This window comes from Calonectris borealis, chromosome 3, assembly GCF_964195595.1.
Source record: "Calonectris borealis chromosome 3, bCalBor7.hap1.2, whole genome shotgun sequence".
NCBI lineage: Eukaryota > Metazoa > Chordata > Aves > Procellariiformes > Procellariidae > Calonectris > Calonectris borealis.
The window spans coordinates 70,570,510-70,591,290 of NC_134314.1; the positions used below are offsets into that span (position 1 = coordinate 70,570,510).

The following is a 20,781-nucleotide window of genomic DNA, read 5'->3' on the forward strand; positions in this document are numbered from 1 at the left end:
CTCAAGCATACGCCTTGAGATAAACTCGCCTCTGTTATTAAACACGACTACGTTCCTTAACTGCAGTCAAGGTACTGTTGCTTCATCCACATTTTCCATCTCAGAAAATCTGACATGAAAAGAGATATTTTTTTTTTCCTGTTAAGCCTGCAGTGACTAATTCTACAATAGTTCATTCATTCATTGCCACATAAAGTTATTACAACCCATCCAATTTTCCAGAAATAGGCGCCAGGATTTGCAGACTGTCACACGTTGTGCCACAGGGCTGCTGCAGGACCAACAGGTTACTTCATAATTTCCCCCCGCTATTTGCCTCTGTTTTTATCATTCTTTTCAGGGAAAATACAGCCTCCCTGGCAGACTTCACTATTCGTCATTTGCTGCACTCCTCAGGTAGCATTTTATAAAAGTTTTCATGCTGGTTTTGTTTTTCATCTGAAATCAGCCAATGAAACTGGGCTGATGCCAAAGTAACGGTTTTCAGAGTTATGATGAATCATTTCTGAGTTGTCGTATGATTCATCAAAATGTCAGGATCTTAAAAATGCCCACGCTATATTTAATTCCCATTAAAAAAAAGGTTTTAGAAATAAGGTTGAGATAATAATAACAATAATGTTTTTCTAGAAATAAGGTTGAGCTCTGTTTCAGCATCTAAATTGGGGTGGTTTTTTTCAGTCTTGAAACACAGCCTGCTAAACTCTGTAAAAGCTTGGCCCAAAATCTGCAGCGACATTGCCCCCACACCACTCCCCTCTACCCAGGGAGCGGGGCTGCAAGCCCCTGCCCAAATTTGGAGCAGGCTGCTTTTATCCAGCAGCTACGGAGAACACATAAACCTTGTTGTGAGAGCTGGATCAAGAAGCCAGACCTTGTCCCTTCCCTGACATGGTACCAAAGGGTGAGGACTTCATTCTGCCTGCTCCCTGGCACCTTCAGAACCTTTCTCTGTCTCCTAGAAGGGTTCCGGAAGAGCAAAGGCACTTACTACGCCAGAGGACAGGAGACCCACAGCAGACCCCATTGCACAAGGCAGCACCTTCGACCTCCCAACCCCAAGGGGGTCGGCGCTAAACCGAGGGACTGGCGTCACAGCCCTTCGGGAGAAACCTTCAGGCGTGCACCCAAGAGATTTTGCCTCTTCTCAGGTTTAGGAGGGACCAAACCTTTTCATGTTTTAACAGGATCGGACAGGAACGAATTGTGTTTGCTGTCTCTGAGGTGGGAAATGGATGGCATCTCACACCACACCCAATGGTACATTCTGGAGGAATGTGCAAGTGTTCTCTACAGGAGATCATTTCACCCAGAAATCCCTCATAATTATAATTTATTTTGAAAAGAGAGGCGTGATTTAGTTCAAATACTTTCACACCCCAGGACATAACAAGTAAGTGGTCAAGTAACCAAGGGAATTCAGGTGTTTCAATATACTTCTTCAAAGAACAGACAAAATATGAAGATACCTTCAGGAGGCAAAACAGCATTATAGGATTAGCTGCCGTCAGTGGGGGATGCCTCTCTCAGTGGTATAACTTCTGCATAATTATATATTTCTTTCTTACCTAGCCATTAAATGAACGCACTTGATGAGAAAATAAACCACATAGCACATAACGATACAAAAAACCAACATGAAAACCTATGAGAAATTATGAACTTTGTCCAAAACTTCCTCACGAGATTCATTACAGCTTTTCATTATAGTTAATCATTTTCAAGAGCAATATTTCATTTTAAATGCAGATTTTGACTTTTTGTCTAATACCTGGTACACAAACTCAGCTGAACAGTACTGTAGTATGATTTTTAAAGTCCTCTTTCAAGTTTTAAACTGCATCGGGGGAATATCTAGTTCAGGGAACAAAGGAAGAAAAGGGACAGGGGGTAGATGGGAAGACAAATACTCCTTTGAGTCTGGCACATGTTGGCATTAAAGAAATCTAGCTGTACCGTACAGAAAACAAAGTCCAGAAACCCTGTGCCTAAGACTTAATTTGAATTTTTTATTTGGAGCCTGCTCAAGCCTACCGAGGGAAAAGGCTGAAAAGCCCCAGAGTACACAGACAAAACTCAGTGGTCCTACATGTATGTGATTATGGATTTTGGAGCATCCTGCTTTGCTTCCAGACCGGGGGACAGTGACGTTATCGCAGGGAGGCTGTGGGAGCTGAGAGGCACCATGACTCACGCCAGGCAGGGGCGAGCAGCAGCTCTCCTCCTCCTGGGCATCAGAGAAAATCAGCTGCAGCTATTTACTGAGTAACTCAGTTCAGGGGATGCCGCTTCCTCTTCCTTTACTTGGGCAATCTCCAGCTATATATTAACTCACACTTCTCTGCTGGTAAGGTCCACAGACTTTAATTAGACTTTATTTCCCTTTATACTCAAAATATACAGGTTTTGTTGAAGTAGGCAAAGGGGAAAAATACACCTTGGGTTTTGCCATACTGTGAAGCATGCTTTCAAATAAGCTCGGTTCCAAATCTCTCTCAGACAGTGTACATACACTGTAAGGATTAGTGTTGTGAAGAAGCTTCTAGGAATTTTTTTTTAATCATTATTATTTTTTTAAAAAAGGCTACCGTGCATGTACAGAAACTTACGTTAAAGTGGTTTCATTAGCAGAATTATAATAGAATCATAGAATAGTTTGGGTTGGAAGGGACCTTTAAAGACCATCTAGTCCAACCCCCCTGCCATGGGCAGGGACATCTTCAACTAGACCAGGTTGCTCAGAGCCCCATCCAACCTGACCTTGAATGTTTCCAGGGATGGGGCATCTACCACCCCTCTGGGCAACCTGAGTCTAAAGCTACCCTCTTCTAGTTTAAAACCATTCCCTCTTGTCCTGTCGCAACAGGCCCTGCTAAAAAGTCTGCCACCATCTTTCTTGTAAGCCCCCTTTAAGTACTGAAAGGCTGCAATAAGGTCTCCCCGAAGCCTTCTCTTCTCCAGGCTGAATAACCGCAGATATAGTCCTGCCATCTAACACTAACTGCATTTTATGAACCTCTGTGGCGTTTCTGAACCAGCCTCATCATACACTTAGTGAAATGTATCCAGGAATTTAAAAACAAGATGGTGCAGAATGAGGACAGGCATGTCTTACCTCAGCAGAGTTGGCTGAATTCTGGACACCAGCAAATCCATGTCCTCCAGCTGAATCAAAAATCTATTAAAAATATTACAGATAAATAAATAGGTTAAACAAATAAAACCCGTTATTTCTTACCTGTGTTAGGTAAATTCTTTGAAAAGATAAAACCAAAAACTAAATGAATAAATATATATCAACTTGGTAACCCCAGAGATCTTTTGGGACATTTTATCGCTTTATTCTGATTAGAAGTATTAAAGAAATACAAATCTCCCTCTATAAAGAAAATTTAAGCAAGTTTTCTCTTTCAGCCTACATGCACACTCACATTCAAATATGTATAAAAGCATTCACGTCCTTGTTTTTCCTATCTACTGTTTAGCAATAAGATTAAGGTCAGTTACCTTCAAATCATGCACTACGCTTGAAGTTATAGTTTCACCCTTCGGGAATCTGTTAGGTACAGCTACAAGTCTCATAATGATTTAAAGGAACTATTTTAAATCATTGTTGCTGTTTCCTAAAACTTCTTACCCTATAGTTTTTCATCTCTTCTAACCTAGCAGTTAGCTTGACACTATCAATGGAAACTTTTAGCTTAGCTTTAAAGGCATACTTGACCCAAAACCTGCACTATTAAGTAATGAAAATAGCTGACTACTGTGTCTGCTCTGGAAGTTATGAAAGCAGAAACTGAGACTTACGTTTCCCATCTGTTTTGAAAGCTTACTACTAGTATCTCACAAAGGTGTCAGGCTTGTTAAAGAAATTTTTAAAAATCCAACAAATGGCTCTGGATACAGTCAGATATTTTGGTGATAAAGGTTATATAAACACACGGATAGATCTATACAGTTTATACACAATGTTGAGATTTGCAGGTAATAATATTACCCTCCCGAAGCGCAAATATAAACAGCATTTTTTTAACTCCTTCTGCAGTCAACAAATCAGGACAATATCAAACTTATATCTGAGCTTTTTTTGTTTAGGTTTTTCTTTTCTATTTTCATTTTTTTTTGTACTAGCAAAAGCCTTTCGGATAATCCAAGACAACAACAAACTCTCTCTTAAAATTTCGTAAGAAATTCAGTTTCTGCCAATGCAAATAAAGGGCACCGCTTCTGAACTTCCTCTTCCTTGTCTCACCCACAGATGTAATGAAAGTATTTTATTGTTTATGATTTCTCAAAACAGTTTATCATTTAGGCACAAGAAAGCAGATAAGCATTTAAGAAACTGAGGATAATGTGAACCTAGACATCCCCCATCTGCTACAGTGCAGTTTTATTAACTGATTTGTAAAAGACTGAGACACTTCATTAATGTTTACGAAAGCTTCCCAACATAGAAACTCTGAACTTTTTTTTTATTAATATCATAAAATTAAACTTAAGATAAAATTAAAAACTTCTCTGACACAATGACGTTCAGGAATATACCATCTAATTTTGAAGCTAGGGTACAGCAGATTAAAACATACCAGCTCCAGTCAAATGAACTTTAATTAAATGCAAGAAAGCAAGACATTTTTAACCTATTGTTTGTCACAGACATCGCAGCACAAGGAGCAGAGAAGCGAGCTCCACTTCTCTGCTTAACCCAGTTTCCCAGCGGGCTGAAGGAGACGACAAGAAAGGCAGCCTCAGGCCTGCTCTGATTTTGATACACAATTATGTGTATACCCACAAGTCTGAGCAAGGACGTGGCTCCCTTTTCAGCCACCTTCTGGGTCCATGGGTCAGTTTTCAAGCCATGCCCTTAAAAATTCCTCACTTTTATGGGTATGAGTCATAGCCTGGTGTTACTCATATGCAACACTCAGCATTTACATTTCCCTAATTTTATTGTAGGATCTTTAATTAAAAAAAAAAAAAAATCAAGAACCTCAACTTGTGGATGAAAATGAACATTTTTTTGGGCCAGCTGGTTGTGAAGTTTGAAATAAGGAGGGTGAGGACACGCCAGGGGCACCTCCACGACTGCGCCAGGGCTCCCTCCTCCGCGCTCAGAAAAGTGCTGAGAGGACTGCAGGAACCTCCTCTCCTTGCCACAGAAATAAGATTCCTCATCCCCGAGCTCTGCAGAATCCCCTTCACGGGCTATAAAGCATACGTGAGGACGTATTACCCACTTAAGACAGTGTGAGGCATCAGCTCCACTGGGAACGGAGCTAAGGGGCATAACATCCCTTCCCTCAGGGCTCTTATTAATAAAGAAATAGAGGTGCAGGACTCACGGACGGGCCTCACCTGCTCAGGAACACAGGGGAAATTATGTAAAAAGGACGACCTGGAGAAAATTTCTCCTTCAGTTTCCTCTTTCGTAAGACAGACTTGAGTTTTATTCTTATTCAACTTCACCATGTAAACTCATCTCGATCGATATGCTAAAATGCGTAACAGTCACCCAAAGAAGCTTAATGTCAGTGTAACACATAGATAAATATTTACCCATTAAAAATACAAACCACTAGACCAGAAAATCCTGACGTGTATTTTGCAACATTAAATCTGTTGCATCAGCTCTGGGACTATTGCAGTATGCGTATAGATAGGCTTGTTTAAATATTCCACAAGCAGATTACCAGACATGCAATAACAGCCGATTTTCAAGTGCTGATCATAGATTTTTGACTAATAAAATCAAAATACAGGGGCCACGGAACAGCAGGAGCGAAGTCACCTAATGAACAATGCACAAAATACTGCTTTGCAGAAGAAACAGCAGACATGACAAAGGCTAGTGAAAATAGTAATGTTCTGAGAGTGGGTGCACCTTTACGCCTTCTGCCTCACTGTCAAGGAAGTGTCTCTGCTGTTTTTTACCTTTTTGTCAGGGAGAAGGCAGCAACTTTTGTTTCACATTTAATTGTGTTTTTATTGAGAAAATACAGACTCCCGAAGTGTGGGGTTTACACTAAACGCGTGCATGGGCCATTAGTTTCACAAAGAGGAAATGACCCTGTGAGATGCTGTAGCTCTATGAGCAGTAACGCAGCCCTTCAGCAGGGACAGGCACGAGCACAGCCCCTCTCCCCGGGGCCAGCCTGCCCCAGCACATCAAACCTGCGCCAAGCCTTCACTGGTACGGCTTTACTAGTCAGCTGTCTGCAGCTGCAGCTGGCCTCCTGCGTGACAGCAGTCTTCTCCTGTTTGCTAAAATGTACTTCCAAGCAGGGCGTGTTGCTTTGAGAGGCCATGCCAAAGACGGCTGTCTTTGCAGCAGTCTCTCCTCTTTTTCCCTTGAAGACTCACCTGTGTTACTCTACATCAAATTGCAATAGTACTTCAGAGCCCCAGTCATAAGCCAGCACAACACTGTGTTAAGGACCGTGCGTACAGGCTATCTCCAAAGAAACCCTACTTCCAAACAGTTTGCAATGTGCCAGAAGTCAAGTTTTGTTACAAATTCAAACCTGATGGTCTCATGCTGCTGATAATAAACTAACCCACTGGGTCAAAACCTCTCATTCACCAATCTTATTTATCACAAAGAAACCCAAAATTAGATATATACTCTTCACAAGTGATGCTCCCATTCTAAGTCTGCGTGTCTACTGAAACTGCGAATGCAAATTTGATGGACAGACGTCTCCTACCCCATGCACCAACAGCACCTCGCAGGATAAGCCCCAGCAGAAACAAGCCCTTCTATGCTCTCCCCAGCAAATAAGATCTACCTGAGTTATGGAAGGTCGCTTTTCTTTTCCTTTTCTTGCCAATGTGTCCAGTCCTTTTAGTGAAGAAAATAAACCCTTCTTATTTCGGACTCTTTGTGACAGAGATAGGGTACGTTTCCTGAGAGCAGCTTCATCCCTGGAGCAGATCTATTTAAACACAGAGACAGGCCTTCCTATATCACTTTCTTACGAGCAAAATACTGGCAGTTATTTCAACTTGAGGCATCAAATGAGAGTTACTTCAGTTCATCTCAACGTAATATACCAAGGTGCAAGGACAGTGTTTTAAACTTCCAGCGGTGATGTTTGTTTTGGTATTCCAGTGGTGTGATAGTCCAACTTTTTTGTCATGGGGCAAAATTAGAAGGTCACAGGAAGGGAGGAACTGAGAAAATATTGCTCTGTACAACAAAAGAAGTTAATGAAAAGACTCCAAAGAAGAATGATAACCGATCATTCAGACATGAAACTGCTAGAGGAAGACAGACTCTCAAAATTGCCAAACATAGTAGATAAACGTGCTATGAGTTATTAACAAGCAACGACATAAACCACACAGATAAAAACAGTGGCAGAGAGAAACACATTCCCTGACGGGACTTTCAGGACTACTATTCAGACTGACTTCTCATGCAGCAGGTGTGGTCCACCTCTCTCTGCCAAGACCAGCCTCACAGCCCTGCCAAGGTTAAAGAGCAGAGGCGAACCTGCTACTGCCATACTTCACTTAAAGCCGACAGGGTGACAACAGCTTGCAGCAGCTGAGGATGTCCCTCATTCTTCTTTGCAAACACAGGCCAGAGTTCTTAAAAAGTGACTTGTAATTTTGGATTCTCTCTAGTTTTAGCCTATTCTGAAAATACTTCCTATTCAGGAGGGTATCAAACTGTTTCTGAAAAAGAGAGCCATCTGAGACCTCCGAAAAAGATCAGTTCAGCCCAGAGGGACCTGAATCACTTTTGGAAATTCCAGTGTTAGGCTCTTTTTGTTCCGAGTGACTTAGCTCCTATAGACTTTAAACTCTGAACTCAGTGGAGGTGAAATCGCAGTGAAAAAATATCAACACAATGACTCATCTACATCTGAAGAATATTTCGATTTGTTTCTTTTTTAGATATAGGTCAGAAGTACCCAATTCTGGCATCCTTAGGGGCCAAAAAAAAGTCATGGCCATATCCTCACGGTTTCAAACTCTGTGTCTGTGGAAGAAATTTTTTTTTGCAGTCAAAGAACAGGCAGAAAGGGTGAGAAGGGAACAGGGCTGTCTGAGCCAATGCATGTGGGTGCAGCCATGTATTATCCCAGCACAATTCCACATCTAAGTACAATATTAATGATGGCTTTGTGTAACGCACCCATGAAAAGTGCATTCGGACTTACCAGTGCATGGAAGGATGAGACGGAGAAAATGCCGAGCCGCCCCAGTGCCAATTTTGAAGGACGACTGGCAGCAGCCAAAAGGCTCTTTGGGTTTGGGAGCTCCCCACCTTGCAAACTGGCTAGGTAACATCGCATTCGGAAAAGGTCCATGTTAAATTTTTCCAGGTTCTGTTCCCATTGCTGGATCTGTTTAGATATAAAAAGGGACAATTAAAAGGGGAAAAATGTCTTTGTGGGCTGCACTGAAAATTCAAACTCTTCCACAAACCCATAGTAAATTACTTTCATCTGGTAGTATATGGATTACATTAGTTATTCCCTGCCAAAACACATTCAGTCATATTGTGTTACATCAACCCAAAAGATGGCTTGAAATAAAACAAAGCTGGTGGTCTTAAATGCATACTGACAAGATGAACATACCATGAACTTCGGGTAGTTGATAGCCACAAAAGCAGTTACATAAAAACACAACCCTGTGGTTCACGAAGGCTTCCCCTCTCCCCTTCTCTCTCTCTTTTTCGGAGATTAATTTTATTTCCTTCATTTTTATGAGCTTAGATTGTATAGCTTGCTGGCTGAAAGCAAAGCTGCATAGCTACACTAATGCACTATGCAAAGTCAAGTAGCTACACTGATAGGTCCTGCTCATTCTTTACTATCATCCTATGACCTCTCTATCTGTAAACAGGAGACAATATTGGCAACGCAAGCATATGCGGTTCTTTGTCTGACTGATAGGTTAAGACAAGCTTACGCTCAAGCAAACTGCAAAAATGAGCTATATATGCCCAATACAAATCACTGGACCAAAAGCAAGAATGTATACATATTCTTCATGCAATTTTTAAACAAACCTAACACAGGTACATGCAGATGTAACAGACAGCTTAATCCAGTTTCAATGTAAAATTAGGAAAGTGAAGAGATTCAAATCTTTACTAGACAAATAAAGTTCCGACTCAGGACTCAGGTGACAGATTTTAAGTATCTGTGTAGATACACACTCATCTACACAAACACATATTCTTATGCAATGCACAAAAGTCAAATTTTGCCTTTCATTTCCCCAACTTACAGATTGGTAGTTGCAGCTAAAATCTGCCCTAAAGTGTACAACATACATTAATACCGATAAATAGTATAAATAAAAAGGCAGCTGTGTTTAATAGAGTAGGCACATTCACACATGGGAAAGCAGAAAAGGCATGTCCATTAGGTTAATGTACACTAAGTTTATGTACTGAAGATTGTTAAAATCCCCTGACAATGCTGATCTACCAATGTGAGCTCCAATCACTGCATGCTGGTTGTTCAACAGGTGGTTTAAGGCTGCGGAGAAAGTTCATCACGTTTTCTCTAACGTGCATTGACTTCATACCTTTCGCCGGCATGCCCTGCCTGTCCCTGTGCGTACAGGATATTATCACCGTACACTGAGATTAGCCAAGGCTGGGACAAGCACCTTTGTGACTCAGAAAACAGGCTGATAAATATAATAAAAATCTCAGGTGAAGTATGACCTGCAGACTCATCTAGAAGAAAAATCAGTCCAGTTTCCTTATGATGCTGCCAAATATCACAAGAACTAAATAAGAATCTTGCCTCTTACTTTCAACAATGAAGAAGTGAGCAATAAAAGGGTGAAAAAGGCCCTGTTAACAGAACGGTGCTGAGGCTTGTACTACAACTGAGACATTACCTATTCCGGCTTCCTTACACGTGCGCTCACAAACCGTGGCATCAGTTATGGCTATATTTTTGGAAGTAAGAGTTAATCTTATTTGGCAGAGACAGTGAATAAAGGGAAGAAATACACCATCTTGTACATCTGCAAATGCAAAATTATAATTTACAGTACACTTGAAAAAAAACTTTCAAGGAATGACTATTAAAAGCAAAAGATAGAATTTACAAAAGCTTATCATGAGAGCAATTCAGAAAAGTCCAGAGAAAAAGGACAGAGATATACACATTACGAAGATGCCTCATCTAATCTCTCACCACAGACATTCAAAACATGCACCCTTTGTGCCCCGGAAAAAATAATCATTTTTTTCTTGGGTTCATTTGATCACTGCCCTTTACTTCGCATTCTTTGTGCTCTCAGACACTCCTCAGAGAGCATTTTTTTGCTTGCCAGTACTTTACGCATGGGACGACTCCAATAGGAGGTTTTGTGACAAGCTCTTTCTCTCTGTTGACACCCAACCAGAATGAAAACATGGATGTCAGCTTTTCACAAAGCCAAAAGCTACAAGCTCAGGTGAAGTCTTTCCCTTTGGGATGACACCTCCATGGGTACAGAGCCAAGCCAACTTTGAATAGCTCGGGAACAGAGCAAAGCTTGTTCTGGGTGCTGCTGGAGTGGAGCATCCTGTCCCCATTGAGCACGAGCTGAACACAGGCATCCTTGTGTTTCTGAGGCCTTCTTCAAAACCCTCATTAAACATTTCTACTAAGTTGTATTTTAAAATAAAGATAATCTAAGGAGGGGGAGTGGGGTACAACATGAGGACATTCTGAAGAAATAATTAAATTAGGGTGTTTATCAGTCACGCAGGATGCTAGCTAATCAGCTCCAAAAGCATCAGTAATCACAACATTACATTTAATGGCATTAGCAAAAGCTGTAGGCAGGGAATTTCTGGAATTGTCTTGTAGTCTTATCAAAACCAGGGATGTCTGGAACCAATTGGAGACCACGAACCAATACCAGCTGCTATTTGTCTAAGCCTTTTAAACCATGATAATTCTTCCTGAAGATTTATATTCTTGAAGACTAAATGGGGGAAGCACACAAATGAAAAAGCAACAACTTCAAAGCGCAGTATGACCTGGTCCATGAAGTTAATTTACAGCCTGAAGACTAGCTGCTGCAATCCTTTTTCTGCTATTGTGTGAGGCAAATCTCTGCCCCACGTGGGAAGACTGCCCGAAAGACAGCTCAAGGACTTAACTTCATCATGCACAGACAAACTGGCCCTTTTGAAATCTGCTCGAAAGCAAAGGGGAAAAAGCGGGTGCACTAGACAGCCGTGAGAGCGGGAATGGGTGACAAAGGCCAACAGCAGCACGAAGCGAGTCTGCAAAGAGTTAAGAGTGAGGCACGCCAAAACAAGCAAGCACACGTGAAACGCTCCTCGCGTGACCTGCTCAGTTGTTGCGCTTGCCTGCACCGCTGGCTACAGCACCCGGGGCATCCAAAAACATCCCCCCTCAGTCACTGTTTCAAAACCTCCATGTGAATTTCTAGGAAAAGCATTAAAGGCTTTTCCTAGAGGAAAGGGAGGATGTCATTCTCAGTACAGGCAAATGTTAGGCAAGGATTTCTGGGTTTAGTGGTCACATAAGAACACCCAGGAGAAAGGCAAGGAGGGGCCACCCAAATAAATGTATTCAGCCTAATAGGATCCCTGTAAGGTAGAGAGAAAAAGGAGGCTGTGGCAGAGATAGAAAGGAGTAAAATGTGGGAAGCCTTAAGAATTAGGGCCATGAATTATTTAGCCTGGGCCACCAGGAGAATCCATGCAAGGAAGCCTGGTGCAGGGACAAGACAGTAATTACATGGGGAATGCTAAGTGAGGGGACGAGCTTTTGCATCAGAGACTTAGTTCAGGAATGAGTTTTTAAGAGTTAACATACAAAGGAACATCAGCATGGTACTTTCGGCAGTACTTTAGCAGTAATGATCATTTTCAGAACATAAATAGCCAATTCCTCTCCAGGTTCGTGAAAAATCTATTCAGGCAGTAAGAAACAACTGTAAATTAATTACATTTTAAATCACACAAACGTATGAGCTAAAGGAAGATGCTCAAAAGCAGGTCTCTCTTAATTCAATAACCCTGCTAGGTTTTCTGTAGGTAAACTCTAAAGTGGGAGCTTGGGAAAGGCAAGGGGTAAGTACATTCAGACCAGGCAATACAGACCAGTGGTTTCCAGCAGGTGACATGGGGATCTATAGTTCCTACATGCTATACAGTCCTCCCTGCAGGTGACATTTCTAGTGGCACCTCCACCTCCACAAGAACACGCCTAAGGTTTGCAGACTGTAAAAGGGAGGGCCCCGACAGTCCCAGCGAAAGCAGTGCCAGTAGTGTTGCTCAGGGATGGCCCCTGGCTCCTCGTCCTTTCTTATAGTACAATGCAAACAGTGTCTTTTGGGGGTCTGGGGAAGGACTGTCTCATTTTCAAATACCTGTTCTGTACAAAGTAAGAGCAGCTCAGTGTAATTAACCCCAAACCAGTATGTGAATGGCGGAAAGCAGTGCCAGAAATGACACCGTATCAACTCGAAGTAGCAATACTTCAAGGACCTAGAGGAAGGATGGAAGAAACTTCCTGCACAGCTCAACTGATAACAAAATACCAGTTTTCCACTTGGCACTTATTTAAGGCAGCACGAAAGAAAAGATGCACAGGGAGGAGGGCCTTCTCTCGGTGCTTAAGCCTCTAAAAATAATTTGATTCAGTAACAGTTCTTATACCATATAGAAACATGAGCTCCTCGCTGACACAATTCACTATCTGTAGCAGTAAAAAATTCAGAATTTTCCCCTACGCAACATCTTCTTCCCAGATGGAAAGTGTCTCTGCAAGCTGATGTAGGGAACTCTATGGATTTAAAAGAAACTTCTGCTGCTGTTTTATATGAACAGCTTTTCAACCACATTACAAACAACACCAAACTCTTTGCATTCCAGTCCCTGGTTCTCAGACACAATTCATATTGTACCCATCTGGATAAATGAGTCACTCGGTTTCTGGGGACAAGGAAAAGATTTTTATTGTCATTACTTCCTAAAGAGAACTCGAAGAAGCAAAAACATCACTCTCCCAGAAATTCCATTACTTTAAAGGACACTACAGAGATACTGTCATAATTTTTAGCTCAAAGACATAAAAAAGGGAACATAATAGAGTACAACAACAATGATGAGCAATTAGCAATACCCTTTATTCCTCATTCTGCCTAGTGACTTAAAAAACAGTTAAGAAAACTTCCTGAAATAACAAGGCAACAGCAGCTTTTTTTACAATAAATGCCATATTTCTGCTTGTTTTGGAAGGACAGAATTTTCATCACTTCTAACCAAAACAGATAGAGGAAAATCTTACTCCCAATACCACTAATAGCACAAAAGTGCACCCACGTGTACCTAATTTACATTCTTGTCAATAATCTGATTGAAATTGGCAGTACCACATGTATGCCTATAGCTAGGGATGTAATTAAGAAAGCCACTGAATCTTACTATCCAGCTGCCCCTCCCAAAAACCAGAAGACCAGCCCTTCCTGCACAGGCTCCCCCATCAGCTTCATCGTATGAGATAATGCTATGCAACTCCACATTCAGAACAGTTCACTCATCGTTCATTATTTTATTCTAAGTCTTTGTGAAGCAAAGATGGAAATTCACCCACCTGCAAAACAGTAATTACAGCAGTGAGGAGAATGAAGATGACCTTCCTTAACTGTCCTGGCTGCCTACTCACTTCACTCCTTAGTGACCGGTCACTACCAAAAGAGAAGGATTTTGCTACTGATGTAGACTCTTCACACTGAAGAGTGACAGCCGAAAAGAAACAGTACTGAATCTCTCAGCAAGCAGAGCTCTGCTCTAGCCAGTTCAAAGACCACCCAATCTGAAGATCTGTTATAACAAGTTTAGATATTGTTTTCTAGTTTAGGAGGATATGGAAGAAAGAAAAGTAACTGTATATTGTAATTCACATTGAGTTACATTGAAAAGAAAGTGTCAGATACATTTTAAACAAAAAAAGTAATGAAGTTACGCTCTGTGTAAAAAGCCAAAGACCACTGCAGGGAAGGGAAGAAAGGTAGTAACGGATTTAATGACTACCCAGAGTAAACAGGACACCACCTTACTGATCGCCTTATTTTGATTTTTATGGCAACAGAGAAACTACTTTTAGTTGGAGGACACACACGAAAACTTCCACAGAAATCATTTCCAAGCATGTGCCTGTTCTTCTCATTAATGCCTCATCACTTCAGTGCCTGCAACTAAATACCTATGTTCATAACCCGTCTGATAAGTAAGTTAAGGATCATGTGCACAGAAAATATGAATCACATCAGAAACCTCTGAATAGCTTGGAAAACATGATTATACCAATATATTAAAATTTGAAAAGCCCAGAATGCTTTCAAGAAACTATTATTCATATTATTGTTCTAAAATGAGACAACACAATAGATTTATGTACCAAGCACATAAAGACATACATCCAGAGCTGCGGTGCTCTCACTGTGAGGTAGATATTCTATCCCATTAAAACCAGTTCCACAGGCACAGACAGCCTTGCTTTTGACTTAATGTGCGATATTTTGTTAAAAGAGCTCTAAATAAATGCTAATAATCCCTTTCACTAACTTCAGTAGCAGCTAGACAGGTCTCCGTATTCACAGCAAACACTGTGATTTCTCTGGCAGGTTAAACAGCTAGGAAAACTAACATTTTTTTAGAAGATTGTGATTCCACGGGCTTTGAAATTCGTCTCAGCGCCAGGGGATTTTCAAACTTGCTACCTTTCATCCTACTTCTCTTTGGTTTAGGGGAGAAGTTACACCCTGGGGGAATACCACCACCCACGACATATTTATTGCATAGAGTAATATAAACACACGTGGCTGTAGGTAGTATGTGCAGGGCTGGGATTTCCAGCCCTGCTGCCTACTGGGACTGGTTGCTGTACATACACTGCTCTTGCAGATGCTTCACTGATCTCTTCTGAAGTGCCCAACAATATCAATAGCTATGTGAAGGGCTGCCATTTTCTCTTAAACAATTACTAAGTCTATTACTATTATTGGACCAGTAAACCCAGATAGAGAGAATCCCTGATGTAGGCCGCAATGCTGAAGACATTTCTCAACCAGTTCAATAGCATCAAGTCTCTAAAACAATCATTTCTCTAGAAAACCAACATTTTCCTTGTCAGTTTTTTTGTTTGCACTTCTTCTGTTTACTACCAGATTTATCAATTGCTAGCCTGCAAATCCACCAAATTTAAAAGATAGTATCAGATGAGCTTCTCCAGTCCATTTGCTGGACACCAAAAAAAACCCCATGTATGTACATTAAAACACCTACAGCAATTTTAGAAGTCCAGGTTTCCTTACTGCAACTGCCTTTCAGATGATGGTAACTGTGAAACAAGAAAAGACTTTGCTTGCTTGTAAAGCCCTGTGAATTACTAAGTCTTCAGCAGAGAAGTATTGGTTTTAAATCAATACAGATGTGAAAGAAAATAGAAAGTTGAGGTTGGGTGGTTGCTTTTCTGAGGAAGAGGAAGGAAAAGGAGAAAGAGTTTAGAAATCACAGTTTCCAAGAAATTAAGAGTGTGCCTCATCCTTCTACACAAAAAAACCCACCGTGGTCCCTCTGAAGTCAATCACACTATTTCTGCTGACTTCCCAAAATATATCACCAGTGAAGTTTTCCAGCACAGGATGTAGAGCATGCTTGTAAACTGCAGTATTGGCAATACAATATACTTCAGCATGGAGGAATCATAACTGCTGCATGATTGAAAACACTACCAAATTTACACAAAACCAAACCGAGAATTTATATTCCTCTTGTTACTCAAAGTGGGCAAAAGACAACTAAACAACCACAGTTACTAAACAACTGAGCTACATACATGCAAACTTCTCCCTCAGGAACAATGTTTTTTCAAAATTGTTAGCTTACTAAGTACATTAAGAATTCTTGGTTACTAATTACATCAAGATTTTTTTTTTCCTTTGCAAAAGCCCATCTCTGAGACATTAAACCAAAAGATTAGGAAACCCAGTTTATCTATTGACTTTTCTCTGAACTGACTTTGCCAACAAACCTTCAACAAACCTTCAGGAGAGATTTTATAGAGATCAAAGGGATCAAGACTGGAGAAAAGGCTCATTATAAATTTATTGTTTGCTAACTAGTGGATGTTTGCACATGATCCATCTCACTCTTTGTCTCACTGGTTTGCCCTCATTCAACGTTTTGAGACATTCACAGATAGAAGATTAACAGGAATAAATCTTCTGCAGCCCTAGTGATGGATTTCAGTTCTAGGAGAACACAGCTAACTTCTTCCAGGGACTGAGCTGGAAAACAACAGCAGTTTTTCAAGGACCGAACATCTAATTAGCAGATATTAAGACAGCATCATTAATACTCTTCAGCTGACTCTAGATAAACTATTAGCCTCAGTATCTAATGGGGGGAGGGGTAAATTAAGTTAATATACATCAGGATTTTTGCTCAGTGCATCACATGTTACAAGCACTAGACATCTCTAGAAATCTGTATATTCTTATAGGTCTCAAAACCTACTGCAATAAAAGGATGCTTAATGTTTTTCCTCCTCCATTCACCTCCCTAGGCTCTGGACCATGAAATAAAGTGACCTGGAAATAAATTATGAGCATCTGAGCACTCAAAGGTCTTATGAACATCTGCACCACAAATCCCTACACAAACCTGCATACTTATTGAACTCTGCTCATATAGCTTCAGACTGAAGTGTGCTACAGGAACTTCACAGTGAAGTCAGTACCAGTCAGTCTGCCCTTCGTCAAGTTCAAACCAGTATAGTAAGAATTTTAAATATTATAAGCATCAAATTCATGAAACTAAAAGTGTTCCACTAACCAAAGAAACATAATTATGCTGTATTGGATCAAAGGAAATAAACTTTGGTTGATACTCAAGAGGTCATAATGTGCAGCCTAAAATAATGACAGAGCAATAGCTACTCCGACTGGAAAGGCAGGTAGGGATGGGCTCTCAAATACCAGTCAACAAATTCAAATTATCAGATGTCTTCTGCTAATGGCCTAATAAAATAAAAGATACAGCAACCTCAGTCCACAGACCTATTAGGCTAAACTACTAGACAAGTTTAGTACACGAGAGGCCCTGGGTAGTGAACACTAAGCATGTCTAATTAAAGCACCTTTTGCCAGTTGCTGCCAGCAAAACTGGGGACATGGGCAAGATGGCAACACCTCAAGATTACTTCCATAAGGTATCACTGCAGTGATTCCTGGTTCATGTGCTGGAAGTGAGAGCAGAGTAAGGCTTGACGTCTATGCACCACCGTACAGACAATAAGGTGACCATTTTCACTGAGGAACAGTTCTAGCTGCTCATCAATCTGCCCTGACTTTTGTCTTAGGCATGGCTTGGCTAAAATCCCAAGGTACATACGCACCATGAACACTAAATTTTGGGGGGGTTGTTCTGGATTTTGTTTTAAAAACAAATCTTGGTGGTGAATCTTCCTCAGCACTAAGCTACTGCTTTAGCCAAGATTCAGGCATTCCTACCACCGCAATTTGAAAACGTGATCACAATAACACATCAGATGTTCAGATTTGCAGGGGGAGGCAACCGATGACTCAGCTCATTTCTTGCTGCAAGGAAACAAAATTAGCCTAGACACAAGTTTGAATGCAAACATTTTGTCTGCTCCAGCCATGGGCAAAGATCTTGCCTGTAGTATGTTGGCTCTCCCAAGCTAAGCAGCGATGGCCTTGGGCTTATACTGAGATAACCAGTGTTACAAGAAGTGCTGTTAGTGACCAAGTGTCCCCCTTTTCTTTGAATTTATACCGGTATAATGCTCCAGTGCCTGCAAGTGGTACTCATGGCAGTGCTTTTCCACCTAGCATGGAAAACTCTGGCCTTTACTTCTTGTTCTCATTTAGACTCCTATGGCGCTTTTTAAGAAGTCTAGTGGATCCTGGCCTTCTAGTCATGGCTAAATTTCAACATGGTTTTGTCTGCCTCAGTCCTTTCTCCAATTTTATTTGGATAAAGCACTCTTCACGTCCTGTCTTAAGGTGCAGAACAGTATTGTTAAATACCTATTCTTAAATCTCTACTGCTATTCACTAATAAATGAAATTATTCACAGAATGTACTGTATATTCTGTGGTATGCTATGTAACAGCGAGATACTATTAACAGCTAAGTATATCATAAACTAGTGAAAATTAATTACATTTTTCCAGAGGAGAAAAGAAATAGCTTTGTGCTCATAAAACAGATTGGTCCAATCCTCAGCTTTGAGGAGCCTACCTCCCGCACTGCTCTGGATTGCTGTAGAAACCTGGCAATAATTACGACTACTGTGCCAGCTATCCCCAAGACAATTACTCTCAGGCCTAGAAAGCACTGACAGTTAGAGCCCAAAACAAGAAATAATGATAAATATGCTCCTGTAAAAATACTGTTTCTGGTACCTGATTCTCTATGGCCTTCCTGTTTTTTGGATCGCTAACAATTGAGAGCTGCAACTCTGCCATTTTTTTCATCTTGCTATCCATGTCAATCTTCTGGAAAAGACTCTTGGTTTGATTTTTCAGCAGCCTAACGGTGTCCTCTTTCCCAAGCTTCTTCGCAAAGAGGGAAGCACAGGCTGAATGTATGGCAGTAACCCAGTTTTCCAGATCCGTCTGGCTTGTCGCCTGTGAAACAAATCAACGGTGCAACATTATGAGCAGACAAGAGGAAAAAAAGTTTTAAAAATCAGCAGTTCTAGGACACGAAGTGCTCAACGGGTTCACTGAGATCTTAGGCACTTCATCTTAAAACCAGTGAAATAAGATTTTATCTTCAAAACTGTGCAAATAAAGGAACTGTGAGCTTTTCCTGCACTCTGTCATGACTTGCCTCCAACCTTCAGCTTCCGCTTCTTAGATCTGCAAGGTCTGAAGGCTCCATGAGCACAACAGACCCCCACGAGCTGTGGGAAAGATGTGACCTGCACCCTTCATCCCTCCAATTAATTAAGGTAAAAACCAACAGGTTTCAAAGATAAACCTCCTCTTCAACAGGTAACACAGCAACAGAGATGATTTTACATGTAAGGCCTGAGGAGAGGTGTTTGCTTTGCTTGTTAAGATATGCCAAGTTAGTGGAGGGAGGACAGCAAGGTAAAGAGAATACATCTGCACAAAGTGTCTCTGGAGATATTTACAAGTGTGCCTATGAATCAACATGTTTTTATGCAGGCAGTTCCACATAATACTGTTCTTTATTAACATTTCCAGTGGTGCAGTTAAGCAGCCAAGATCTTTAGATTATTTTTAGCCTTCTTTTTTGGACGTCTTGCTCAAGCAAACTCTGTTTGAGGCCACCAGATTCAGGGCTGAGCCCATCATTCTGTAAGGGTGAAATGCTAATAGACGTGAAAAAAAAATTATAATAAAGCTGATTTTCTAGAAGCTTGTAACCACTAGGTACCAAAAGTGTCTTGCAGATTTGTGATCTGTTTTTTTTATTTCTGAACCATGATTAACAGAGCCAACTGATGTAATATCATATACCTGAAGTCATACCATACACTTAAATCAATATTATAATAGTATAGAATAATAGTGTAACTATACTATTATTTTTAAGTCAAAGGCACAAGCACAATGTGCGTGTGTGTGTATGTGTAGATACAATCATATATATGCATGTGCATACTCACATCCTAAAACGGAAACAACCACAAAGTTATGCATGCATATTATTACCTGAAATAGGTAGACATCACCAAAAGAATTGCTGAGACAGAACACGTTTTCTTTCTTGGGATGTTCTGGAACAGACTGTACTATACTGTCTTCTGCAAAGAGGGCATATCGAGGTAAACTGCTCTGCTCCATCGAATTCCTTCCATAGGTCTCATAAAACAGCAGAGTACAACCTTTGCAGTTCAGAGGGACAAAAAACATAAGGAGAAAGTAAGTTCTGGATCTCACATTTGAGTTCTCTTATATTAATGCTTTTGTCATTAAGATGACAGGGAACATCAATGACAGGGAATATCAGTTCTGCCCTTTCGAAATAGAGAAAAAAGGAAGAACTTCTAAACTGGAAAACAGGCAAAGTTAATGATGAATTTGCCAATGAAAAGTTGGAACAGACATCTAATAGGGACACAACAAACACCCATAGACTGAAGAAAAAAATAAAAAAACCCAGGGTACCTCAATATGGAAGTGTTCAAGGTCAGGTTGGATGGGGTTTGAGCAACCTGATCTAGCGAAAGATGTCCCTGCCCCCAGCAGGGGGGGGTGGACTACATGATCTTTAAAAGGCCCCTTCCGACACAAACCATTCTGCGATTCTATGAATAAACTCAGCCTATTAAAATGTTAAATGTAAAAATGTAAAATGTTAAATGTAGAAAAGATTAATTCCTGCTTAATTAAATCGTCTTTTGTGTTTCTTTATTAAATTGAATCAATTCTCTCGTAACGGCCACCTAAGAAATCTTTGTATTTGTTGAAAAGATTTGCAGAAACTTTTGTCTTCAAACAACATGCTTAGTGAATAAACTTCTCAAATTTAAACTGGATTTCCTCGAATCTACCTGCAAATTGTGGACTTAGACAAAGAACACAATCTGAATAATTTAAAACGGTTTGAAGGGGTTTGAGTCTGAGCATGTTCAGTCTCATAGATAGTATAACATGTAAGGTACAAGACTTGCATCCAGAAAACAAACTCCACCCTTGATGATGACAATCCTGAGTATAGCAAGAGGAATTACTTCTGGAGGACAGCAGAAGAGACTTGATCCCAGTCCCCGGCAGTAC

The 20,781-nt window shown here is 40.7% G+C and overlaps 1 protein-coding gene across 8 annotated transcripts in view; it reads right to left on the reverse strand.

The window, feature by feature from the left end:
* Positions 1-20,781, reverse strand: part of TIAM2 (TIAM Rac1 associated GEF 2) — a 183,493-nt gene that overhangs the window by 60,353 nt on the left and 102,359 nt on the right. For 7 of the 8 annotated variants that reach the window (XM_075146102.1, XM_075146106.1, XM_075146108.1 and 4 more), the window contains 5 exons: positions 19,714-19,886; positions 18,433-18,657; positions 8,166-8,351; positions 6,786-6,932; positions 3,116-3,178 (listed from right to left, as the gene is read on the reverse strand). In XM_075146102.1, the coding sequence (XP_075002203.1) occupies positions 3,116-3,178; positions 6,786-6,932; positions 8,166-8,351; positions 18,433-18,657; positions 19,714-19,886 (794 nt within the window). The remainder of the gene's footprint in view (positions 1-3,115; positions 3,179-6,785; positions 6,933-8,165; positions 8,352-18,432; positions 18,658-19,713; positions 19,887-20,781) is intronic. The other variant, XM_075146109.1, reaches the window with a different exon arrangement.